We start from the raw sequence: 25964 nt of genomic DNA, 5'->3' as shown, positions 1-25964 counted from the left end.
ACTCACATGTAGATGTTAAATCTCATTGTACCAGTTCCAGAAAACTGTATGAGTACTCCTTATAGCCATATTGCTGAGGAATTTCTTTTGGACCCTTTTGCACTCCAAGCTCCTTTTACCCAAATAATATACTTTTCCAACCTATAAAAAGAATGTGAAATTATGCATATTGATTTAATATGCAAACATTATATGGAAGGATTCCAAAACAAAACAATGTTTGTTTACGAAAGAACGGAGGATGCGAATAATCAGATCTGAATCTATTGGAATATCTCCAGCTTTGGGTGGAAATGTGTTTATGTTGCACAAGAGGATGCAACTGTCCTGTGTGATCTGATCTAATGTTACACAATAAATCAGACCTTGAACCATAGTGTGCAATTAACACAATACTGGCATTGAAAAAGGAACCCTGGACCACAAATGGAGCAGGAAGATTTTGACCTGGTGCTGAAACATCATCAACGTCATCAATTAACTTTGACTTCATGCAACTATTCATTCCCAGATGTAATAAAAGTCAATAATGAGGATTATCTTAACACACGTATACAAATATATGGCTACTCAGTAATACTATCTGGGAACAAGCTTGCCAACCAACCAAGGAAAAAAATATAATGCCTTGCCCTTATTAACAGTGGCTTGACTTTCATATCTCAGGTTTAGATAATTTTTATTGAATTATCTTTTTTTAAAAAAAAACTTAAGGCATTTTCAATAGTAAGAAGTTGGCAACCATCAATAGCAAGATAATTGTAGTAAACCAGACTGATCTAAATGATTAAAAAAAGAAAAGAAGAAATGAATTCTATCAACTGCAGCAGAACTTACGTCCACATAAGTATGTGTAGGTTTGAAGCCAATTCTACACATGTTTGCTAAGAAGTAAGTCCCCATATTACAATAGTTATGATTGCATCTGCACAACGCTAAGCTGTTGCAGTGGGCTGCTAAGCAACCTCCAAGGCCCTAGGACTGGGTTGAAGATTTAGGTCAGAACAGCTTTATAAAAGAATCTGTGCAGCCATACTGGGTAAGGAAATGTTTGTGCTGCTATCACTGCTACAGGAAAACCTTCAAAGGTGCTCTCAGATTTTCTTCCATCTGCACTTATGATGTAATTCTGGAAATGTCATTTCCCTGAGCCATCATGAAAGCATACTGACAACTAGAGCTTTGGCAGCAAAAGAGAAGACGTTTCCATCACTACCACCCATCCAGGTTCCCATTCCAGGAGTGACTAGAGGATTAGCCAAATGAGTTAAGAGAGCATCCTGAAAACCAACTGCATCCACAAGGCGCCTGGCTGGTTCAGATTGATTTAATGGCGCTACCGTTCCTACTGAGGCTATTTGTAGATCAAAGTCCAACCTTCACCAGATGGAGAAATACCCATCAAGCACTTCAGTCAGACTAAAACAAACACCCCATATTAAACCACCAATCTGTATTTTTCCCCAGATGTCCTGGGAAAGACCCACTAATGGCTGCAATTAATTCCTTGTCTTTTCCTGCTAAACTGGCGTACAGTGAAGGCTGAACCCCAGGAAAGGTTGTCTCAGTCAGCACCACTGCTGCAGTCACCTTATTCCGTTTAGTCAGGACTGGCCAGTATAACCGCAGGCTCTCGAAGCAATCCCACAGTTTGTACGTTTGGTAATGTATTTGTTAAGTACAGTATCTTTGTATGCTTCTGTTCAGGACGACAGTCTTCACAAAGTAGTTCACAGCATAAAATATCATTCAGGGTCAAATTTTTATATAACTGTGTTCCATCTGTTTAAAAAGTTACAAAAAATAGGATTTTAAAATATTTGCCATCAAGAAATAGCATAATATGTAGTGGTCACTAAGAAGGAAGAGAGAGCACATACATTTTTTAAAAATATATCTTCTGATAACCTAATTTGCACCGTGTATTTTGCTCACCCCATCATCCAGTAATATTTCCCCAAGGCACAACAGGATAGTAACTTTAATAAGAGCAAGACTTACATACCTTTGATTAAAAGACTGGTTCTATATGTGTCAGATTAAACTGATTTCACATTTTAAAAGGAGTAAACATTGGGTCGTGACTGACGTGGAATTCTAAGAGCTCAAGACTGCAGCTGCTGGAAGCGAGCAGCAGTCACACTTCAGCTAACATCCTATTTTCCTTTGCCAAATGAATGGCAGAGCAGAACACAATGTCCCATATGTGACGGACCCAGGACCAATAAATTGTGATCGGCACATGATGTGGAGAGTTGTGTTTGCCCATGTAAATGATTATTTGCACACAGAAATCCGAAGGCTGAGAGCAGATTCCACAGCTTTATTACTAACACCTGCAGAAGTGGAAGCTTTTCAAAACGTGTATTCAAATTGAATCTGTAGTAGGACTGTAATGTTTGATTGATTCTAATTCAGCGGTCCCACAAAGGTTGGGGACCACTGAATTAGAAGATTAGGGCACCAAATCGAATGTCCTAAAATTTTCTAAACAAACCACATAGCGAGTGCCCACAGATCGCTTGACACCTAAACCTGTGGAGAAAGTTCTCCCCTTAATGGAGCTTCCAATGGGAAATAAATTAGTGCTGGCCCATACTCCATTCCCCACTGCTGATTTATTTAACTGGAAACAAGATCTTCAGAAGTACGTGGACTTGATCCAACGGATCATTACTACTCACCACTCTTCTGAGCAGCCTCCTAAGCGAAGATGAGAAATGCCAGGCTCTTGCTAAGACCTACGCCTGGTATACTATTCATAGGGTTCAACAAATAGCCGATGGCAATGGAAGAGTTGATTGGCCTGAAGCAGCAGCCCTCATAACCTGAGTTATTGATCCCAATCCTAATAAGCTTGCTGGGCCCCACCTGCTGAAAGCAGCAAGAAATGCTGTAATTCATGGCCCAGGAGTGCCAAAGGCTGTGAAACCTTCACAGACTATGTGAGATTGATAAAAAAAAAAACCCATGGAATCCCCAAATGAATTCCTGATGAGGCTCAAGGATGGTTTTCGCTGGTACACTCACCTTGATCCGGATTTGGAATCAACAGCCAGCTGTGCTACAGGTGCAGCTCCAAAAGCACCCGGCCATGTGTGACTGCAGCCACTGAAGTGCCCAAGTCCTGCAGCCGGTCTGGTCAGAAAGCTTTACATCAGCTACACAAAAGCACTTTGCACATGTCTCTCTGCTGTCTGTCTACTCATTGTCTAAGATACAAGGGTGCTTCTGAGGAGAGATACCTGCTCAATAAAATGTTATGTACAACAACTCTGAGTCAAGTTTCTTTATTAGACAAGGTAGCTCAGGGCCATGCTCCTAGGGAAGGATATTGCAGGAAAAAGGGAGGGACACAAACCCTATTTTCAATGATAATGATGGGAAGAGTGGGAAGGAATGCATGATTTGCCAATCATGAGCTGTGTTAATGGGATGACTCATGAGGCTGATGGGGCTGGGTAGACACTGGCATGGATACAGGCTGGTGCCCTAATCATCAGTCAGGAGGTAGGGGGTGGGCAAGATATCACTGGGATGGATACATGGTGGCCCCACCAATCATGAGCCAAGATGCGAGGGTGGGAGGGATTCAAATTTCCCCCCAGTCATGAACCAGGAGGTAATGGGCAGGTGGATTGACAGTGGTAAGGATTCAAGCTGGCCCTCCAGTCATAAGCCACAAATTTAGAAGGGACCCAAGCTGCCCAATCATGATTAAAAGCAGAATGGAGAGTCCAAGTGCAAACTCAACATTACCCAACCAGGAAGGAGAGCAGGAAGATGGACAGTGAAAGGGCCAGGCCTTGAACTGCATAGAGTTGTGTAGAATTGTGTCAGATGGACAACAGACTATAGGATCTCTGGAAAGCACAGTTTAAGAATTCTTGCCTGAAGTATAACTTTACACAGCTCTAGTCACTAACCTTGCCACTAATCATGAGCTAGGGCAGGGGGAAGAGGGAGTAATGTGAGGCCATCTTATAGATCAATAAATAGAAGTTTTCTTTGGCTGCCTTCTGTGGTTCTCTCAGATAGTGGGGTGGGTGGATGTTCAAATGAGAGAAAGTCAGATGTCATGGGGGCACTCTGACTACACCAGATGCACTAGGAGGGGCTTAGCTTTCTACGCCACAAACTGGTGTTGCAATGGGTTTCATGGCAGCTGCAGAAAGGACTTGCATTTGGGGGAAATAGCACACTGTACCTTTAACAGGCATCTTCCTCTTAATTGTGAGAGTCTGGTTCAGCCAGCCTAAGGCCAGCCTGGCTAGTTAGGATTGTACCCTAAGTCAGGACGAGAAAAAGAAAGAAAGATTTATTTTAGTGCTAACATTTTCTGTATTTGGACCAGGTTTCTGTGACATAAATAGTGCTCTGAATGGCAAGTAGTTCTCCAACATCTTCTAATATTCAATTCTTGACTCTTGACCTAAAAAGTAGGTAAATAGTTCCACCTCATTAACAAAGATAGTTAATGGACGCTCATTTGGAGATACTACTTATCATTTATGAGCTTATAAGAAAAACAAAAATAAAACAGCCCAACAGCAGCCCATGCAGAAGTATTTATGATCCACGGGACAAGACTCTTGCAAGCAGTCTGGTTGGGCTTAAGAGTGTGAAAGACATTTAAATAACTATTGACATACCGCTGAAGACATAATGAGAGGTGTCACATGACCTCTGAGGTCACATGATTGCTGGAGCAACAGTGCTCTAAATTCTTAACAGTTGGTCTTTGCCCACTTGCTGCTTTCCTGCCTCAACAGCCATTGGGAGCAGAGTGAGTTAGACAGACCTTGGCTTTTCAAAATTACTTACATTTACCTTTTATCCAGGCTTAACCGTGGACTTTCTCAGCCATTCAAGTTCATAGTTTGTAGAGATGTACTCTGTATCAATGGACAGGATTGCTTCCTGTTTTGTCTATAGCTTTGGAAACTATATTAAGGCGTTGTCTGGGTAGTGTAGGTTTAAGGTGGTGAGATCTGGCAGGGCAGTTGATGTGGTACTTTTGAGAGGTTGCTGTTGTTTTTTAATGGAGATAAATGGGTTTGTTAGGGGGCAGCCAAATGTAAGCTGGATTTCAATAACAGACTTCCCACACAGATGGGAAAGAGTAGCATTTGTGGGGATCCTTTTCTGGGTGCCCTTTTTCTGATGGAGCCGTGGGTGTAGTTGTTGGAAATGAAACAGAAATGTTTCCTTTCTGAAACATTTGCCCACTTTGCATGATTAATCTGTATATTTCATCCCTAGCATTCATTAGATTGTATTCGGTTAATCTCCTTCCTTAGTAATCATAATTAGAAAAAAAGTTTTTGTTTATGTTGCTCACAAATGAACAACAGACCTCTTTACATATTGTTTCCGAGTCTGAAGGATTCCAAAGATTATTGTGTCTGAAATATTTACTCATTTAATGTGTTAATATGCCAGGATCTATTGACTTGTTTAGCTTAATAGTTCTCTTTCTGAGTTGATTTTTCTTGTATTTATTTCCATATTCATAGTGTTAATTACTTGCTCAAAATTTAAAGAGATAGTGGTTTATAAATGTTAATACATATCACATAACTATCTTCTAAGTAAAACAACATATCTTATGGTTAGGAACTGACCAGGTAAGGGATCAAAACTCAATTTAGATTTATTTATTTTTTACTACCTTCCCTTCTCATACAGACCAAGACACCTACCAGGTAGATCAAACCTAATTTCGGTTTTTTCCATTTTTACCATCTTCCCTCCTTATACAGGTAAAGTCACGGACCAGGTAAGAGATGAAAACTAATTTTGGTTTATTTCTTCCTTTTTAACTGCCTTCTCTCCTTATACAGGCCAAGAGATCAACCAGGTAAGAGATCAAACCTAATTTTGGTTTATTTTTTCCCCATTTTTACCACCTTCACTCCTTATGCAGATAAAGACACTGAGAAGGTAAGAGATGAAAACTAATTTTGGTTTATTTTTTCCATTTTTACCACCTTCCTTATACATGTGAAGACATTGACCAGGTAAGGAATCAAAACCAATTTGTGTTCATTTTTTCTGTTTCAACTGCCTTCCCTCGTTATTCAGGTAAAGACACTGAGAAGGTAAGAAATGAAAAGTAATTTTGGTTTATTTTTTTCCAGTTTTACTGCCTTCCCTCCTGTGCTGTGATTTTTTTGTGTTTTGGTGTGGTTTTTTTTCCCAGCCCCATCGCGTTCGGGCTGGCTGTGTGTATGTGGAGGTTGTTCTTCTGCTTTTCCCCCCAGCCCCATGGTGTTCCGCTGGGGCTGGCTGTGTGTTTGTGGGTTGTTTTTGAGTGTTTTTTCCCCAGCCCCATAGTGTTCTGCTGAGGCTGGCTATGTGGGGGGGTGTTGTGTTTTTTTTCTCAGCCCGACCATGTTCCGCTGGGGCTGGCTGTGTTTGGGGGCATTGTGTTTCCCCCCCCCCCAGCTGCATGGCATTCTGCTGGGGCTGACTCTGTGTGTGTGTGTGTGTGTGTGTGTGTGTTGAGTGTTTTTTCCCAACCCCATAGCGTTCCGCTGGGGTTGGCTGTGTTTTTTGTTTGTTTGTTTGTTTTCGTGTGTTTGTTTTTTGGCCCCAGTGCATTCCTATAGGGCTTCTAGTGTTTTATTTTTATTTTATTTATTTATTTGTATATTTTTTCTGGCTGGAATGGATTAATGGGGTTTCAATGTATTCGAGTTATGCACATCTTCTAAAATGGATTATGGTCATAAGTCGAGGCACCACTGTAGTATGGTTGCTGAGCTTGAGCAAGATATTCTGGAGAGTGAAGTCAAGTGGGCCTTGACTTTTTGCTTTAGAAAGCATGGCTAACACAAGGCCAGTGGAAGTGATGGCATTCCAGTTGAAGTATTTAAAATCTTAAAGGATGACGCTGTTACGGTGCTACACTCAATATGCAGCAAGTTTTGAAAACTAAGCAGTGGCCAAAGGATTGGAAAAGATCAGTCTACATCCCAATCCCAAAGAAGGGCAGTGCCAAAGAATGCTCTCATTTCACATGCTAGCAAGGTTATGCTCAAATTCCTACAAGATAGGCTTCAGCAGTATGTGGACTGAGAACTCCCAGAAAGTTCCAGAAAAACATCTACTTCATTGACTACGGAAAAGCCTTTGACTGTGTGAACCACACCAAACTATGGCAAGTTCTTTTAAAAAAAATGGGAGTGCCTGACCACCTTATTTATCTACTGAGAAATCTATATGTGGGACAGGAAGCAACAGTTAGAACTGGATATGGAACACATGATTGGTTCAAAATTGGGAAAGGAGTACGACAAGGCTGTGTATTGTTTCCCTGCTTATTTAACTTATATGCAGAATACACCATGCAAAATGCTGGATTGGATGAATCCCAAGCCAGAATTAAGATTGCCGGAAGAAATATCAACAATCACAGATATGCGGATGATACCACTCTGATAGCGGAAAGTGAGAAGGACTTAAAGAACCTCTTAATGAGAGTGAAAGAGGAGAGCGCAAAAAATTGTCTGAAGCTCACATAAAAAAAAACAAAACTAAGATCATGGCCACTGGTCACATCACCTCCTGGCAAACAGAAGGGGAAGATATGGAGGCAGTGACAGATTTTACTTTCTTGGGCTCCATGATCACTGCAGATGGTGACAGCAGCCACAAAATTAAAAGACACCTGCTTCTTGGGAGGAAAGCAATGACAAACCTAGACAGCATCTTAAAAAGCAGAGACATCATCTTGCTGACAAAGATCCGCATAGTCAAAGCTATAGTTTTTTCCAGTAGTGATGTATGGAAATGAGAGCTGGACCATAAAGAAGGCTGACCGCCGAAGAATTGATGCTTTTGAATTGTGGTGTTGGAGGAGATCAAACCTATACTTTATGAATGAAATCAACCCTGAGTGCTCACTGCAAGGACAGATCCTGAAGCTGAGGCTCCAATACTTTGGCCATCTCATGAGGAGAGAAGACTCCCTGGAAAAGCCCCTGATGTTGGGAAACTGTGAAGGCAAGAGAAGAAGGGGACGGCAGAAGACGAGATGGCTGGACAGTGTCATCGAAGCTACCAACATGAATTTGACGAAATTCCGGGAGGCAGTGGAAGACAGGAGGGCCTGGTGTGCTCTGGTCCATGGGGCCGCGAAGAGTCGGACACGACTTAACAACTAAACAACAAAATAGGCTGTTGGCGGAAGAGGTAAGTCAATGGGAGGAACACAAGGTCCTATCCAGACTTGCTCTCTCCCATATAAACTTCACACATTTTGTCTCCATCTCACTTTTTAACCCAATCTTCACCCCCCCGCTCAGTCCCTACATCTGAATTCATCCACTATCACATTGACCTGCCCTCCCCACACCTCCCTCCCTCCAGCAACCAACAGAACATGTCTCTTCTCCTCCTACCCACAACCCCCATCATTCCTCTTCAATGTGTAGCCTGCATAATTAACTTGTAAATCGCCCAGAGAATGCTTGAAGCGCTATGGGGCGGTATATAAGCAGCAGGGAGTGGAGGAATGCCAGGGGGGAGGAAGGAGAAGCGTGTGGCCAGGTTGGGAGCAGGGCCCCTCCTTCACCTCAGCTACAGAGAGGATGAGGCGACAGCAGCAGCAGCCTCACCAGGTGACCCATGAAGACCTGGGGGGGGAAAGAAAGAGACCTAAAAGCAGAAGCCCCCATGGCACCAAACCCCTGAGTGAGAAGACTCCTGGGCAGGGAAAGAGCTCCCCTTCTGGATGTGTGGGCACTCTGGGGGGCAGGTGTGACCCAGCCCCTACGAGGCGGGGACAAAGCCCCATGCTTGCCAAGTAGATGCCGCCGCCGCTGTTCCCACTCCCAGATGGGCTGAAATTAGAAGCCAGGCAGATTTTGAGAGTGGGTGGGCGTGTTGCGCTTGTGAGCATGCACACAAGCGCGACATGCCCCTCCACAAGTGCAACACACCCACCTGGAAGCGTGAGATGCCCCTCCGCAAGCATATCACACACCCCCGTGTGTGCATGCGGGGGGAGGAGGTCCGTGTCCGCGGCCCAGTTAAAGGACCCACGGACTGGGGGTTTGCGACCCCTGTTCTAATTGATTAAACTATGCTTCTGATTCTTTTCTTTCTCATTGTGTTAATCTGGTATATTTGACATGTGAATTGCTGGAAAACTCCAGATTAATAATGCCTTGTTTGAATTGTGCTACAACAGTTCCACTAAGGTCCATGGGACCTTCCACCTGGTGACCTGAGCAAGCTTAGGGTCATGGGTTGCATAAGAGTGAGGGTGGTAGACTGGATTTCTGGGAATCCTTTCATATAATGTAGCTTTACAGAATAAGGAGGACAGTTTGTTGCAGAACCGTTTCAAGTGGTTTTTATTAAAGACAGATCTTTATCACAGTGCTGAACAATTCAGAATGTTGCAAGTACTGTGTCCTGTCCAACTCATTGGTTTGTTTCTGAAATGGCCTTGAGCAGTGCTAGAAAAGGTCACCCCCTGGAAGCACCAATGGGTGACAGTGAGAGTGGAATCATGTACATGGCCATTTTATATTTTTGTATCACTCAGTAACATGCTGTGTAGATTATTTCAGTTTAAATTTCTTCCCAGAGATATTTACTTTACTGTCTTTCTGCAAACACAATTTGCTCCTCTGGGTGCAAAATATAGCATTTGCAGAGTATCCAAGTAGCCATTCCTGTGCTTTTAACACCAGCTTGGAAGAAATCAGCACGGTTTTTCATAGCATAAAGTTCAGCATGGTCATCTACTAGTACATGTGGGTTCAGCTGCTGACAATGTACAGGATTGTAAAAAGTTGGCAGCCCTTAAGCATTTGTTTCATTATCCAGCTTTTTCGAATGATCTTAACATATTCAAATATGCCCAATGAAGCTGTTGGTCTTCCTACTGTTTATTCTTTTTATTCCTCAGAGGCTTAGTTGCTCCCAGAAAAAATACAAAGCAGACATCCTGCTTTGATTCCCTAAACTGATTAACGAGAAGAACATGTACTGTAATGTGCCAGACTAAATATGATTTTAGGGACTGTGTATTCAAAATATTTTAACTTGCTATGACAATCAAGAAATGATGGGCAATATAACAAGGGCAGTGAACTTTTAAAAATCATTTTGAGGTGAACTTTGCTCCCATTTGATTCTACCTGTCTCAGCTGACTCATACTTCCAGTGGATGCATCAACCTGTTATGGCAGGGGTCAGGGAACTTTTTTACCTTTTACCCCCTAAAAAATTTATATACGCCAACATTACCCCCTTGATTTGAAAGGAAGGAAATCATACATTATTTGAATTCAAAATATTATTGAATCTACACAGGCTGTGTACTGAACTAGCAGGATATATCATCAGTATCAATGGCTGCCAGGCTATGTACCGAACTAGCAGGATGCACCAAATTTAATAAAGATGTGCACTATTTTTGCTGGAACACATTGCACTCCAGCCATGGGGTGGTATAGGGAGCAGTAAGGTGTCCAACGTGCCTAGCAAGTTGCATTAAATTTTTGCTAGCTCGCAGAGGATTTAATCATCATCAATGGCTGCCAGAGTGGTGCTAGCAATGACATTCTTGCTAGAGACAGCCAACGCAGAATTCGGGGGGGGGGGGTGTGCTTTCCCTACCACCTTAATCATTCTATGTGTGGTGTGCAAAAAGGAACAAACCAGGCTAAAGGTCATATCACCCACCCTGGTGCCACAGCCCAATATCAAAGACCAGTGCGCTATTTTTTAAATCATCATCAATGGAAAACTCAGCAGTGGCCAGAGGACTGGAAAATATCAGTCTACATCCCAATCCCAAAGAAGGGAAGTGCCAAAGAATGCTCCAACTACCGTACAATTGCACTCATTTCAGATGCTAGCAAGGTTATGCTTAAAATCCTACAAGGTAGACTCTGCTCATTACCCCCAGGATTTTCATTTTTACCCAATTTGGGGTAATTTACCCCTGTTTCCAGACCACTGTGCTATGGTGTCTGCATTTTGCATTGCTTGGTGTTTGTCTGAGCCAGAAAATTGCAAATTTTATCTTAACACTGTGCTAACAATAGTGAATATACAAATATACAAATATTTAAAAGGATCAACACCTGAACAACACAGGTTTATTGATTACAGTTCTCTTAAACAGGTTCTTCACAGACTTTAATGTATTCATTAGATTACTGTGCTTCCCTGAAAATAAGCCCTAGAATGATTTTTCAAGATGCTTTTAATATAAGCCCAATCCTGAAAATAAGCCCTAGTTAAGTGAAACCCTCCTCTCCACCAGGGACTCACCGGGATCTTCCCAAGCCCTCAAGAGAGACTTAAAATGTCTTCCCCTCCTCTCCCACTTCCCCCGCTTGCAGAGGGGCCGGGCAGCTAGGGAGGAAGGAGCTGTGTACCGCCAGGAACTTGCTTGTTAGCTGCTAAGTTCCTAACAGCTCTTGAGGCTTGCGCCTCTGCAGTGTGCATGCTTCCCCCCCCCCCCCAGCGTGCGCTCAGCCGAGGCTAAAAAAGCACAAGGTTGGAGGGGGGAGGTGATTACGGAGCTCCAGCCCCTGTCAGCCAGCCTACCCCGCCCTGCCGTTATTTCCCCCCCTCCCCTCTTTCTCCTACCATAACTCTTTTAACCCTCCTCTTGTTCAGATCCCTCTTTGGTGCTGGATCCTGCTGGCAGGGCCACATGTTGAAGCAGCTGCTACCCTTTCCTCAACTGGGCTCGCGGGCTATGGACCCCACGCTCCCCACCCCATTCCACACCAATGCCTCCCCCTTCACTGCTGCCGTTGTTTCCCTCAAAACAAACCCAGCGCCCGCCAGCCCCAACAGGAGCCTCAGCCCGCCACTGGAGGAACCCAAGCCACCATCGTGACGCCTCCTGGCAGCGGCAGAGGCACTCCTGGAGGAAGTGGCACCAGGTACATTTAAAGAAGGGGAAGGAGGATGTGAATAAATTAATAATAATAAATAAAATAAATGATGGTAATTGAATAAATGTAGATTGTTGTTCTTGGCAAAAAATAAAGCATCCCCCGAAAATAAGCCCTAATGCATTTTTAAAGCAAAAATTAATATAAGACCCTGTCTTATTTTCGGGGAAACACAGTAGTAATAACTTGTTTCACTCTTACCTCTCTTAGCTCTCTAAAAGTTCCACAATCTTAACTCCAAATTCAGCCACCCTCTCTAACTACCACAGATTAACTTCTCCTTCAGACTCTCATCTCTGACTCTCACTGACTGAACTCCCCAAACTCTGACTCACTCCTCCCTTCTAGTTTCTCTGGCTCCGTCTCCCAACAGCTCCCATTGGTGTATGCAAACAACCTCCTACATGAGCCAAAGCAGGGTGACTGCCACACTCACATATTAAAATCACTCTATGTGAAGGAGCAGAATGTATGAGTTATCCGTAATTACAGAAGCCATAGAAGGAGGAGAAAAGGAGAAAAGAGAGGTAGAATGAAAAGATGAAGGGTTGACAGTTACAAAAGATGCGGGAGAAATAGGGTCAGAAGAAAAGGTGGGGAATACGGTTTGTCTAGCAGAAGAGGTGAGAGGGCAAAAGGAGCCGGAGCAAGAAGTGACAATTTGGGAGGAAGATATAAATGAGGAAAGGGTGCACTAGTTTAGTTCAGTGGTGGCAGAATACGAACAAAAGAGAGCTGAAAACCGGAGAAAGGAGTTCAAAAGAATCCTGTGGCGATCTACCTTGTTGCCCCTATTTATTTGGCCCTCACAAGGAATCACGCCCTATTTCCTTTACACTGCCACCAGGTATTCTCCAATACCAATTATGTTATACACGTGTGCTGCCAAAACTAAGGGTTATTGAATTTAGGAATCAGAAGTTTAATTAACAAACATTTTTTTATTATCAAGTAACTCATAAAGGTAAATCACGTAGGAACTGCATCAGGTATTAACATGGATTGGATTATGTATGCAGTCACTTTTATTCCAAACTACGATGTGCTTGTAATCAACATCTCTCTTATAGTACTTACGATTTCATTCTTGCTTGTTCAATATATTTTAACCCTCACAATTTTCTCTCTTAACACTCTCAGCTCAATTCACTAACCTTCTCCTTCTCTCCTAAACCCTAACTGCCATTCCACATCTCCAACTGTCTCTCTGTCTGTCTCTCTGACTTCACCCCTCCTGCTTTATCCTTGGCTCCTCCCTCTTGAGTTGCGATGGACAGGCAGGAATGACATCACCTGTTGGCATTTCGCTACAAATCTAGACACAAGGGCTGCTAAGAGACTTTCCAAACCTGAAGGTTGGTGGATTGCTGCCTGAGCCCGCCCCTGGTGAAGCGAAGCCATTGAGGTACATGACTAAGGAATGAACAGTGATTGTGGCACCTCGTGAGCTGGAGCTACAAAGAGAGGCAGAAATAGCCCACAATACGTTCTACGATAGACTGAACGAAAGAGGCTGAATAAGGCACTCATGCTGTGGGACGATCTGTGCTCTCCAAAGTACTCCGCCCCCAAGACTGGAATACAGGGAATGGCATGGGAGACATCCCCGTTGAGTCCATGGGATTATGGCAAAAGTTTTGGTTCTGTTAGTGTTGGCCTGTTGCCAGAGTTAAGAGTTTTTGATCCTATAAGTAACGTGCTGGAGGAGATAAGTGTTAATAAAGATGAAAGTTTGAAGGTTATAAAAATGTCTCTACTATTTCCCGCCGAAGAAGAAGGGTTGTCCCAAAAAGTAGAAGAACCCTCTTACACTCTAATAAGAAATTTACACTTTAGAACTAGAATGCTCTTATGTTAAGACAAAAAATGTAAGCAAAGTAAGTTAAATATACAGTATATTCATTAATATTTCAAAGTGGGAAGCAATGCAAATTATTTGAGATCTATTTTTTAAAAATGCAATACACATGCAAATGATTTTGTTCCATTTCTCAATATTGCACAGAAGAAAGAAACAGCTGTCTAAGGAATTCATCTCAAAAACACTTTTCCCCCCATGGGAAGTAGTAATTTTTTGAGTCAAGTATCAAGTACAAACAATGAGAGGGAAGGTACAGCAGCAGTATTGTTTTAAACACAACTAGTGTTTTTTAGTACTTTACATGTCTTCATAGTAATTCATATGCCCTATATAGCAGTTGCCCACATTGCAGATGGCAGGACTGAGGCTGAGAGAACAACTTACCTAAATCCACCTTGTGAATTTGTGGCACAATTGAGGTCTGAATTGGAGATTTCCTGCTCCTTGACCTTATATTACACCAACATGCAATGAACGTAATTTAAATATTGCTGGGAAACAACTCATTGTAGTATTTCTGAGGATAACAGCTACTGAGCAGTACTGACAATGATGGAATTAGTCATATAGCACCTATAACACAATTTTTTTCACACATTTTCATAAGCACACCTCTGAAGACTAGATACACTTTGTGCTGAGATCCACAAAAGCTTGGGAAGAATTAAAACTAGTTTGTCTTACAGGTGCTGCATGACTATTTCTGGCATTAATTGTAACAACAGACTAACACAGCTAGCTGCTGCATGACAATGATGGTGTTACACATGTAAAGGCACTTGGTCTATGGAGGATAACAGGCACCCTTGGCTTGTTTTCAAAATATTGAAACATAATTTTTTGTGTTCAAGAAGTAAAATCCAAAGAACATTCACAAGATGCTCAACTTCTAGTTTGTTTAGAGTTGCACAGGAATCAATTGCAGTTGTCTCTTATTTACCGATTTTGCAATCAGGGATCTGCAGCAAGAGAAAAGAAGTTGAATAGTATCATTATTTTCCTCTGAATTGTTGTAATGTTCATAGTGAACCCACCTTTAGCACAAAATGGGTTTACATCAATTTTCTGGACTCCAGATCCATTGCTCCCTTTTCTCAGCTACAGTAAAAACAACAAAACCAAAAAAACCCTATAATGAAGCAATTCTACCTAGAATAACAGATGTACACAGATAAAGACATCATTGACTTCAAAGTGATTTTGCCTACTTTTCAGGGAGTGGTGTAACTGAAATATACTCTCCCCCCCCAATGCAAGGAAGTGAATGTCTGTTCACAAATATATGCATTTGAACTTTTTTGCAGTTCTTTTTAGTTGAACGAGAGTGTTGTTGGACTTCATTTATCTAGCTCAGTGCAAATATATTCTCATGTGAGTATACACTGAGGAATTTGTGTAACGTCAAATGAGGCTGCACTGAAAAGCTACTGCCTTGCAATACCTAAAGGGAGCCTGCCTCATAATCATAGAAATAATGGGATACTATGAAATAGTGCGAAAGCTTATTACAAAAATTACTACTTTTCTGCCTACCAGAACTGTATATTGCAGGTAGAATTTGCATGCAGGTGAAAACAGCCTAATACACATTTAAAGAGGACCTTGGTTTATTTACTGGCTGTTTCGGAGTGGGAAAGAAAGGGGAAAGATTATTGGGTTAAGCAAATAGATGGAAAGGTCTGGGGAAAGACCTTTTCTGCTTTTTTCCAAAGCTATTTTTTTTCTGGAAAAATTGAAAAAAATGGAATATGTTCTTTTATAATATTAAATAATATGTTTATCACATGGTATTCAAATTATATAACCTGAAGACCCTAATGAAAGACTTCTGAGATTTTATGTATTTAACTTCTCGTTAGAGATGTAAAATTTCCAAAAATTTCCATTTTGTTCCAGAAAAAAAAAAAACAGAGGAAAACATTGTTTCCAGAAAAAATGGAAATTTTCAGAAATTTTACAGTTAAGCAGATATGCTGTGTGGAGCAAAAGGTCCCAGCATTCCTACCTGAATCTCAAAGGAGAGCTGGGAAAAACTGGTGTGCAGTCGCTAAACAGTGGAGAGCCACCGCCAGTAAGAAGAGAAAATGCTGAGCTAGGTAGTCTGACCGGGGTTCAAAATGGAACAGGTTCCTGTATTGTGTATACAATGTTTCTGGGCATTTATGTCTGTTTTTGTATATAAACACCATAGGGAACCATATCCAGAAGCTGAATGTGAAGGTTCTATTAGGTATCAGTGTATGGTAGGATGGGGCTGAAGAGGGATGTTCTTGCTTCCTTGCTTCCAGGCTTCCTTCACAACTGCCCTTCTTAGTGCCCAGAATCCTGCTGGTAAGTTCAGAGTGCTTCAGTTAAAGTGCATAACTCACTGCAGTGAATTGCTGCTTACTAACAAACCATGTACAGTCCGGTCTTGACTTGAGAACTTAATCCATATTGGAAGGCGGTTCTCAAGTCAAAAAGTTCTCAAGTCAAATCTGCATTTCCCATAGGAATGCATTGAAAACCATTTAATCCGTATCTGCTCTTTTCCATCCATAGAAACTAATGGGAAGCTGCTATTCCGCCTTCGACCACTAGAGGTGGATATTTTGTTTCTTTTTTTCTTAGGTCAAGAAAGGTTCAGGGAAGGCAGGGAAAATACAGTCCAGGCAGTACAGTACCAGGCAGTCCGAAGACTGTCTCCCAATCCACTCTCTAAACGCTGGGAGGAGTGAGGAAGCAGACAGGCACCCTTTTCACTGGCCAACAGTTAACTGAAAGTTCACTTTTTGCACTTTCCCTGCCTCCCACGTGGGTTTTTTTTCAGTTCTTAACTCAAATCTAAGTACTTAAGTCAAGTCAATATTTTCCTATGACAGCGGTTCTTAAGTCAAAATGTTCTTAACCCAAGCCATTCTTAAGTCAAGACCCCACTGTACTTGAGTGTGTAACAGGAACAGTCCTAGTAATGTGTCCTGTGCCCCATTAGTTAGTGGCAATTCACTGCCATGAGTTACATGATTTAACTTATACATACTTAATCATGAACAGGATTCTGACCACTGTTCCAAAAATCATAATTTTCCATGCAGATTGTCTCCTGAATGATTTGCATACCTAATATTTGCATACAGCATCCACCTGCAATTATGTGTGTGGTAGCCAGAGCTGAACCTTTATAATGAAGGGTTTAAAAAGAAACTGAAAAAAATACCCGCCCCCCCCAAAAAAAAGCAATGGGGGGAGAGATCTTCCCCTACAGGCAACTACTGAACTGCTAAGTGACTTACCGCTGCCTTCAGAGCTTGGGACAAATCTTCTAGTAAATCTTCAGAGTCTTCTAACCCAACAGACATGCGAATAAATGTATCAGTGATCCCAAGGGCCTCTCTATCTGCCTTGGGAACCGACTCATGAGTCATGATAGCCCTGAAAAAGAGGAGATAGGGCAGGATTTCAGATGCATAAATAGAAAACATGAGATGAGCCCAGTACTAGTGATGTAACACAGCATGAAATGAGGCAAAGTCACGTCTTGTGCTGTGTAGTACATTTATTTTTATTTTTGGACATTCATTTCAAGCCATTTATTCCCTGTAAAAATGTCCATCTTGCACTTAGCATCGCACTTGGTGTCTCAGGAGGAGTCGCAGCAGGAGTCAAGCCATGTAAACTGAGCCACACCCTCCAAAAGATCTTTATAAGGACTTCAACAACTACTTTTTTGCACTTCTTTCTCCCTGCAGTTTTAAAATACCACGACCTTCCTACATTATGCCCTCTCGTTTTAGTTCTTCTGTGATTTTTCCTCCCAGTCTCAGCCAACTCTGGGGATAAGTTGCTAACTTGGTCTTTGCTTATGAGGGATGTGTTTCGATGGGGAAAATAACATCTGGGGCAATCAGGAAGGAGCTACTGGTGTTGTTCAGGGCAGAGGGAGATATGGCGGGGGATAGCACTCACAGTATCATGTGAGAGGGAAGGGGGAAAGGATACTGGTTCCCTCAAAGCTGTCCCCAAACTTAAATGGCTTGGACAGCCTTGGTAACAGGCCTCCTGGGTTGAAAGTGCTGCTGCTGAATGCCAGATCAATCAATGGGGAAAAAAACAGCCATCCAGGACTTGGTCCTTGATGAGCAGGCCAATCTGGCTTGCGTCTCAGAGATCTGATTGGATGAGGCTGGGGCGTGTCAATCTCTCTCAGCTTTGCCCACCAGGGATCTCTGTGCAGCAGTAGGCAAGATCGGGGGTTGGGGATAGGGAGGTGGAGTTGAAGTGGTCTATTGTGAAAAGAGCTCAAAATTGAGGCTAACACTATCCCCCTCATAACGTGACACATCCCCTAGTTTTCCAGGTTTGAATGTATTTGAACATTGGAGACCAGGACATAATAGGGATTCTGTTGGTGTACCACCCAACTCGCTGCTCAACAGTCTCCCTTCCTGAGCCAGCTGAACTGGTCTTGAGGGTGGTGTTGGAATCTCTTACACTTGTTGTGCTGGGGGACTTCAACATCCCCAAGGCAGCCTTGTCAGGAGTGGCTCAGGGCTTCAAGTCCTCCATGAGGACAATGCGGCTGTCCTAAATGGTATCTACTCAAGCTGCAGAACACAGTTTAGACCTGGTTTTCTGTACTGGGATAAATGTTGGTGATCTTGGTGTGGAGGAACTCTCTGTAGTTCTGTTATGGACAGATCATCATCTGGTGGGGTTGAGACTCACTGGAACTCAGAGTCTCTCTCTGCAGGGGTGGGAGACCGATTAAGATGGTCTGCTTTTGTCTCCTATGCTATTTAACATCTACATGAAACCACTGGGAGAGGCTATCTGGTGTTTTTGGGCTCGGTGTCACCAGTACATTGATGACATCCAATTCTATCTCTTCTTTCCATCTAAATCCAAGGAAGCTGTCTTGGTTCTAAATCAGTGTCTGATGTCAGTAATGGACTGGATGAGGGCGAATAAACTGACGCTTAATCCAGACAAGACAGAAACCAGACCAAGAAACAGGGTTTCAGGCTGTGCTTGATGGTGTTACAATCCCTCTGAAAATACAGAATTGCAAGTTGGGGGTGTTCTTGGATTCGTCTCTGAACCAGATGCCCGGGTTTCAGTGGTGGCCAGCAGTGCCTTTGCACAGTTAAAGTTAGTGTGCTAGCTGTGTCCGTTTCTTGAGAGGTCTGATCTGACCACGGTGACACATGCTCTAGTTAGATCTCAGTTGGATTACTGTAATGCAGGCTACAAGGGGCTGCCTTTGGAAAGTGTTTGGAAACTTCAAAGGGTCTAAAATTCCACCACCAGATTATTATCTGGGGCTGGTTACAAGGAACATAAAACTCCCCTGTAACAGTAACTCTACTGGCTGCTGATCCATTTCCAGGCACAATTCGAAGTGCTGGTTTTAACCTACAAAACCCTAAACAGCTTGGGTCCAAGCTATCTAAAAGACTGCATCTCCCTGAGTATGGATCTTTAAGTCAGAGTAATTTAGAACTAAGTATTTACATGGATCTTCACTGTGTGTGTGTGTATCTTTTAAAAATACATTCATTTGCAAGGTTTTTTGCTGTATTCTGGGTGCAGCTGACTGTATCAAATATGCCCCCATCTGTACACAGATTAAACAGCAGACTAATCTTTTACAGCCAAGACTGAGATGCATGTCTGTTTCATGCTTTTTTGTTTATACTACATGAACAGAGGGTTTTTTTTTTTTTAAAAAGTGATTTGTCACAATAGAGATTTCAGATAAATGATACTTACGGATGCTCAGCCAGGCTTTCATATCCTCCCAGACTTACAGCCAAGGTAAAAAGCTAGAAAAAGAAGGATAAAGTATTATATTCAAAGAAAGATTTGCTAATTTTTTCCATCTGAAAATCTGCAACTCAGTCTATGCAGAAATGAGTGCAATTAAGCCCAAGGAAATCAATGGGAAGACACCCCTACCTGTGCATTGGATCACAAGTGGAATTATTTCAGCATAGTTTTTTTAAAGGGATGATTTCAGAGAGAAACAATTTGACAGAGTAACAGTAGTTTAAAATTCCAGCTTTCTTAGGGAGCACCAAGCTAGATACTTAGTCTCAATTACATACAGTGGTGCCTCGCTTAACGGACGCTCCGTTTGACGACGAAATTGCTAGACGTCGATGTTTTTGCGATCGCAAAAGCGATGTTCCTTATGGGGGATTTCGCTTTGTGATGATCGGTTCCCTGCTTCAGGAACCAATCATCGCAAAGCGATGATTTTCGGCCAGCTGATCGGCGGTTTCAAAATGGCCACCGGGTAAACAAAATGGCCGCACACTCTTTTCTGGCACGGATTCCTCAGTGCACAGGCAGCGAAAATGGCCGCACTATGGAGGATCTTCACTGGATGGTGAGTTTCAAGCCCCTAGGAACGCATTAATTGGGTTTAAATGCATTTCTATGGGCTTTTTATAATCGCATTACGACATTTTTGTTTTACAGAGATTTCGCTGGAAGGAATTAACGTCGTAATGCGAGTCACCACTGTAATAAATAAGCAATAGGTTGAGGATCTTTGTTTACCACCCACAGGTTGGAGCCCTTTGCTTGTTTAGCACTGGCAGGAGGAGGTAAGTGGAGGTGAATGGACAATATGCACTAACATATTTGCACACCAACAATAAGCAGCTCTCTTCAGACCTTTGGCTTACTGTGATCTGCAAACTGGACCAAAATCAGCAAGATGTGCTAGGTAGCTTATCTATCTTGAAAGAATACACTGCAAAACTCTGAAACCTACTAAACAATGAAGTGCAGACTTATTTAACATGACACATGCTTACGTTGTATCAGAGAAGATATTTTCTTCATGAGAAGGGAATAGTGGGGGGAGGGGGGAAACCTGATGTCTACCACTAAGCAAAGAAAACTGGGCTGAGCAGAGCTAGTTGTGGCTACAGAACGGAAAAATATAAAAGGTGTACATTCATCCCTTTATACTTGTTGGCCTCTCTGGATCTCACAAATAGGAAGGGGCAAATATCTGACAAATCAGCAATAATCAACAAATATCACAATTGGTTTTCATTATTGTCCCCCTGACTAGTGGCTACAGAATTAGACTGAACTGGTACAGCATTGGTTCCCAACCTTGAGTAACCCAAGTGTATTTCGACTGCAACTCCCAGAAACCTCAGCCAGCACAGATAGTGGTGGAGGCTTCTGGGAGTTTCAGCTCAAGAACACCTGGAAAAGCCAAGGTTGGGAACCTCTGTGGTACAGCATTATCGCTGACAGCCCTAGTCTACAAAATCCTATCGACCATGGACTCTGCATGTATAAGAACATAATGTTTCAGATTTGCCAGCTCTATGCTGTGATTGAGAAGGCACGGAGAACTACAGAGAGATATTCAGGTGTTACACTCTGCTGTGAAATTCTTTTCCCCTAAATTCTCTCTGTTCAGCCATTCCCACAAGTACCACCCCAAGAGTGGATGGCACACCCTGGTTTTATTGTGCCTCATCCTCAGCCCAGAAACATTTCAAAGTCAGAATCTGAGATACTCTTACTAAGTGGGTTTCTAATGCATAACTCCAGGGAAGATGTGGATTTAGATGTGGATTTAGTCATAAAACCTCAATTATTTACCCCAAGCCCTTGGCATGTGGCGGTTTATAACACGGGACAAATATCTATGCTTCTCTGTGTGTCAGATGGCTTTATCCACAGTGATGGCTTGGGAGCAGGAATACGCCTTTGTTCATTACCATGCAAGCATGTCAAGCAAAATCCAAAGAAACAAAACATTTAATTTATCGGAAAATGACTACACAGATGTAGTGAAGGGAAAAGACTTTTCTTGTGATCCGTGCTGATCAGGCAAAGTTTTCAGACTCAAAGCATATCTCATGTCAGGCATCTGAAACACAGGATGCCAACATTACTTCAGCAAAAGCTCCCATTCGTAATTACAGGAGATGAAGAGTGTGGGTGCAACCGAGTGATGCTCCATGGCTTTTGGGCAAGCATGAGTTGTCCAAAATATGCATTTCAATTAATTCTGATGCACCCTTTTTCTTCTCCGTCCTTAGTGCTGCTTCCCACAACCACATGTGCTTATTTACATTGCATGCAGGGACTTCCTAGAAAAGATACCCACACACACCCCGGGGCTCTGCAGGGAAAGAAAGAAGCAATTTCCTGCTTTTTTTGGCAGCAAACCCTGACCAGGTCGCCAGGTGGTGCTGTTTGTCTTCAACAGGCCCTGCATGCATTTACATTCAGATGTTTTTACCTTCAAGCTTTTGAGAAATGTGGAGGCAGTTTCAATATTCCCTTTAATGTAAAAGGAAACCATTCCCGGGCAGCCTGTGCACTGACGCTTCACCAGCTCAAATTGCGGGTGTGATGGCAAACCTGAAATGAGCCACACGTTTTACAGAAGGCTTGACTTCTAGTTTTACTTGAACACACACATGCACATGTACACATAATCTCGCACACACAGTCACACATACAAACAGGCTAACTAAACATGCAAATAGAATAGGCATTCATTGGTCAGCAGAAATAACTGATGCTAAGATTGAGAATGAATCAATTCCAAAAGCCAATTTGGCAGAATGAAAAATAAGCATGGGTTCTGATTACAAGCTTAATATCCTTGGGTTTGGGGTTGGTAATAGGTGGTCTTTTTCACACATTCTACATATATCAAGCTTTCATACACACTCACAGGGGAGAGAGGCCCTCTTTCTGGCCTGACTCCTGACACTGTGCTCCCTTCTTGACGCCATCCCTCAACATCCCATACATTCACCAATTAGCAGCCACCCCTTTTTTTATAGATATACCCAGTGAAGGCAAAGGGGGCAGAAGTGTCTCCATGGGGGGGGGGGGGTTCAGAGCCAGAGAGGCAGCCCAATCTCATTTTCTAAATACAAACGCCTTACACTAAGATCAGGTATAAAAGGCATTACCTTGGAGTCATGTGTGTTACCAAGGTAAGAAAAAATGCTGGAATAATTATGGGTTAGAAAGGCCTATGGCACAGAAAAGGACATGGAAGACACCATTCACAAGCCTTCATCTGTACCCAAAGCTGGCTGCAGATGAGGGCTTGGCCACAGACATATGTAGCTCAAGGCTTGAACCTAATTGCCCTGGCCAGCTCAATCAACTGCTGAATGGAAAGTTAGCCTATCGTGTAAATGCAGTTAATTCAATGGGTCTAAGCTCATTAAAGACTATCTTAATGAGGGTGAAAGAGGACAGCACAAAAAATGGTCTGAAGCTCAACATCAAAAATAGAAGATCATGGCCAGTGGTCCCATCACCTCCTGGCAAATAGAAGGGGAAGACATGGAGGCTGTGACAGATTTTACTTTCCTAATTTTACTTTTCCTCAATGATCACTGCAGATGGTGACAGCAGCCACAAAATTATAAGACACCTGCTTCATGGGAAGAAAGTGATGACGACAGCATCTTAAGCACATTACTTTGCTGACAAAAGTCCACATAGTCAAAGCTATAATTTTTCCACTAGTGATGTATGGAAGTGAGAGCTGGACCATAAAGAAGGCTGACTGCTGAAGAATTGATGCTTTTGAATTGTGGTGCTGGAGGAGGCTCTTGAGAGTCCCCTGGACTACAAGGAGAACAAACCTATCCGTTCTGAAGGAAATCGACCCTGAGTGCTCACTGGAAGGACAGATCCTGAAGCTGAGGCTTCAATACTTTGGCCATCTCATGAGAAGAGAAATCTCACTGGAAAAGCCCCTGATGTTGGGAAAGAGTGAAGGCAAGAGGAGAAGGGGACGACAGAGGATGAGATGGTTGGACAGTGTCATCAAAGCTACCAACATGAATTTAACCCAACTCCGGGAGGCAATGGAAGACAGGAGGGCCTGGCGTGCTCTGGTACATGGGGTCACAAAGAGTTGGACATGACTTATTGACTAAACAACAACAACACAACCTCGTTGGCAGTAGCAACTGGATTTATACACACACACCTAAGTTGAGCTTGGAAATGACTATTTCTCATTATTATTTAAAAAATGAAAACGTGAAGGACCCAAGTCGGCCTCCATCCATCCCTTCTTTTTTTGGTTCAGGTTTACTTTAACAACTGTTAACTGACATACCAGGGAAGATAACTTTTTCCACTCTAGGATTTGATTCGAGGAACTGGGCAACAGCTAGGGCATTCTGGAAGTGTTGTTTCATGCGGATTGGCAATGTCTTTAGACCACGATTGCAAAGATAACACTCGAATGGTGATGGAACTGCTCCAATGGCTGCAAAGCAAAGCACAGAAATCACCCTCTTCACTAAATGGCCAAGTCAAGTATAAACAGGATCCGAGCATGACAGTTCTGCATCACTGTCAAGATATATTCAGATCTTCAGAAGAAGAACAAAATAGCAAACCTAAGCAAAGGCTTAATTCAGAAAAGTAAGTTATAGCATTATGGTGGTGGTATTCGGAGACCAGCCCACCTGGATCTAAACTAGGAAAAAAGCACAGCAACTGCCCATCACTCTGTTGCAAAAATATTCTTCAGTCATAATCATCACAGGTTACATTTTAGCTCCCTTTCCCTGAAATAAGCTTAAGCTAGCTACTGTATGTGGTTCTCTCTCTTCTGCCCCCAACTTCCACCGTAGCCACTAAGGTGTTTTTAATCTTCATAGAAACACAGGTTAAAAGGTGGCAAATTAGCATCGGAAAAAAGGTAGTCATGGGGCTGAAATCCTGCTGATTTATTATGAATGCATATGGCAAATGGTGTAACTTCCAGCGTCTTTAAGCTGGCAATTAACAAGTCCCTGCTGGAATTCTCAAGGATGCACACAGACGTACAAATCTCAGCAGCAACTTGATAACTGCCAGCTAGATGTGACTGGATGTTACGTTGTTTACCTTCTGCATGTATAACAAAGCTGGAGTCTTTCAGCCAGGGCCATGATGACTGAGTGCGGTTTGAATTCAAGCCTCTTCGTTCTGTATCACATTGGCTCAAGTACAGCTTTAGGTCCTCTATTTGGGAAGGAGCAATAGTCCTACAGACGGAGAGGCCTTTGCTGGGAGAACATTTTTGCTTTTCACACTTTAGGTTTCCTCCTTTTTAAAGTACATCTTGTTTATGGACCAAACAAGTACATTTGCTATGCTCCAATCATACCATTAAAAAAGGATGAATTAAGCAACAGCTCTATAGTTTGGAATGGGGATGTCCTGTTTTATATTCTATTGCTTTCAGTTTAAAGCATTAGAATATCTTTAGTATAAATAAAGTGGTACATTGAAAAATATAGTTTTAAAATTTCAGAATTTTAATAGATTATTAACTCACCACACTGCAAGAATCTGAGTTTCTCATGGAGAGCATCATCATTTACTGAAACCAGTCCCATTACAACATCTGTGTGTCCTGAAAACACAAAGAGGCCAATGAGAAGAAAATGGTTAACTGTTTGCTTACATAGGTAGAAGGACACTAGCTTTTTTAGTTCTTCTGTTCTTATGACTCTACATTCCTTCTGTATAGTTCTAAGCCATGATGCTAGATCTGTTTAACTCTGGCATTGGTAACTCTGCAGCCAAAAGATTGGTTTTTGTTTTAAACAGCTAGTTACTTTAATTTTAAAATAAAATTGAAATAACATTGTTAAAGTTCTACAAAATGTTTCCTTTTTTCCTTCCTGCCTTCTTTTCGTTGGCCAACATGCTGAAACTAACTTAATTGCTCCTTTGGAAATATGTTTTAAAAGTGTAGTAGAATACTGTATGTGCACATGTGAGGTGCTAGTCTAGCTCAGTGGATTAGAGCATCTGGTTATTGAACCAAGAGCAGGGAATCTGAATCTCCACTGTGTCTCCTAAGACAGGAGCCACATGAGATCACTTGAAGCCTGGGTGGCTGTTGAGGTTATATGCCTTTTTACCTATCAGGTCTCTGGTAAAGCTCAATGTTCCCAGAGCGAGATAGATTAGGCATCCTTCAGTCTCAAGAGACTATGGCAATGTGCTCTGTATGGACGACTTGGAACAGCGTCTAGTGTGGCTGAGGGGGCCAATTCGAAAGCGACAATCCCTTCCACACAGAAGACAAAGACAAACTGTCCCCTGTCCAGCTCCCTGATTTTGCTGGTTTCGGGACTGCCTCTTTGCCTCGGCTGGCTGGACAAATGTCTCTTCAAATTGGG

The 25964-nt window shown here is 42.4% G+C and overlaps 1 protein-coding gene across 2 annotated transcripts in view; it reads right to left on the bottom strand.

Moving 5' to 3' along the window:
* The window catches only part of LOC110079862 (cystathionine gamma-lyase-like), an 84591-nt gene that overhangs the window by 27797 nt on the left and 30830 nt on the right, over window positions 1-25964 (bottom strand). The window contains exons 7-12 of one of the 2 annotated variants that reach the window (XM_072997800.2): window positions 25112-25189; window positions 23900-24052; window positions 22046-22167; window positions 19540-19592; window positions 17064-17202; window positions 12852-14750 (exon numbers count right to left, since the gene is read on the bottom strand). In XM_072997800.2, coding sequence (XP_072853901.2) covers window positions 14724-14750; window positions 17064-17202; window positions 19540-19592; window positions 22046-22167; window positions 23900-24052; window positions 25112-25189 — 572 coding nt within the window. In that variant the 3' untranslated portion in view covers window positions 12852-14723. Of the gene's footprint in view, window positions 1-12851; window positions 14751-17063; window positions 17203-19539; window positions 19593-22045; window positions 22168-23899; window positions 24053-25111; window positions 25190-25964 lie in introns of those variants that run through there. The other variant, XM_078392979.1, reaches the window with a different exon arrangement.

The sequence above is a fragment of the Pogona vitticeps genome, chromosome 4, assembly GCF_051106095.1.
Source record: "Pogona vitticeps strain Pit_001003342236 chromosome 4, PviZW2.1, whole genome shotgun sequence".
Taxonomy (NCBI): domain Eukaryota; kingdom Metazoa; phylum Chordata; class Lepidosauria; order Squamata; family Agamidae; genus Pogona; species Pogona vitticeps.
The sequence above is the reverse complement of the archived record's forward strand: the minus strand, read 5'-3'. Positions and strand labels throughout refer to the sequence as shown.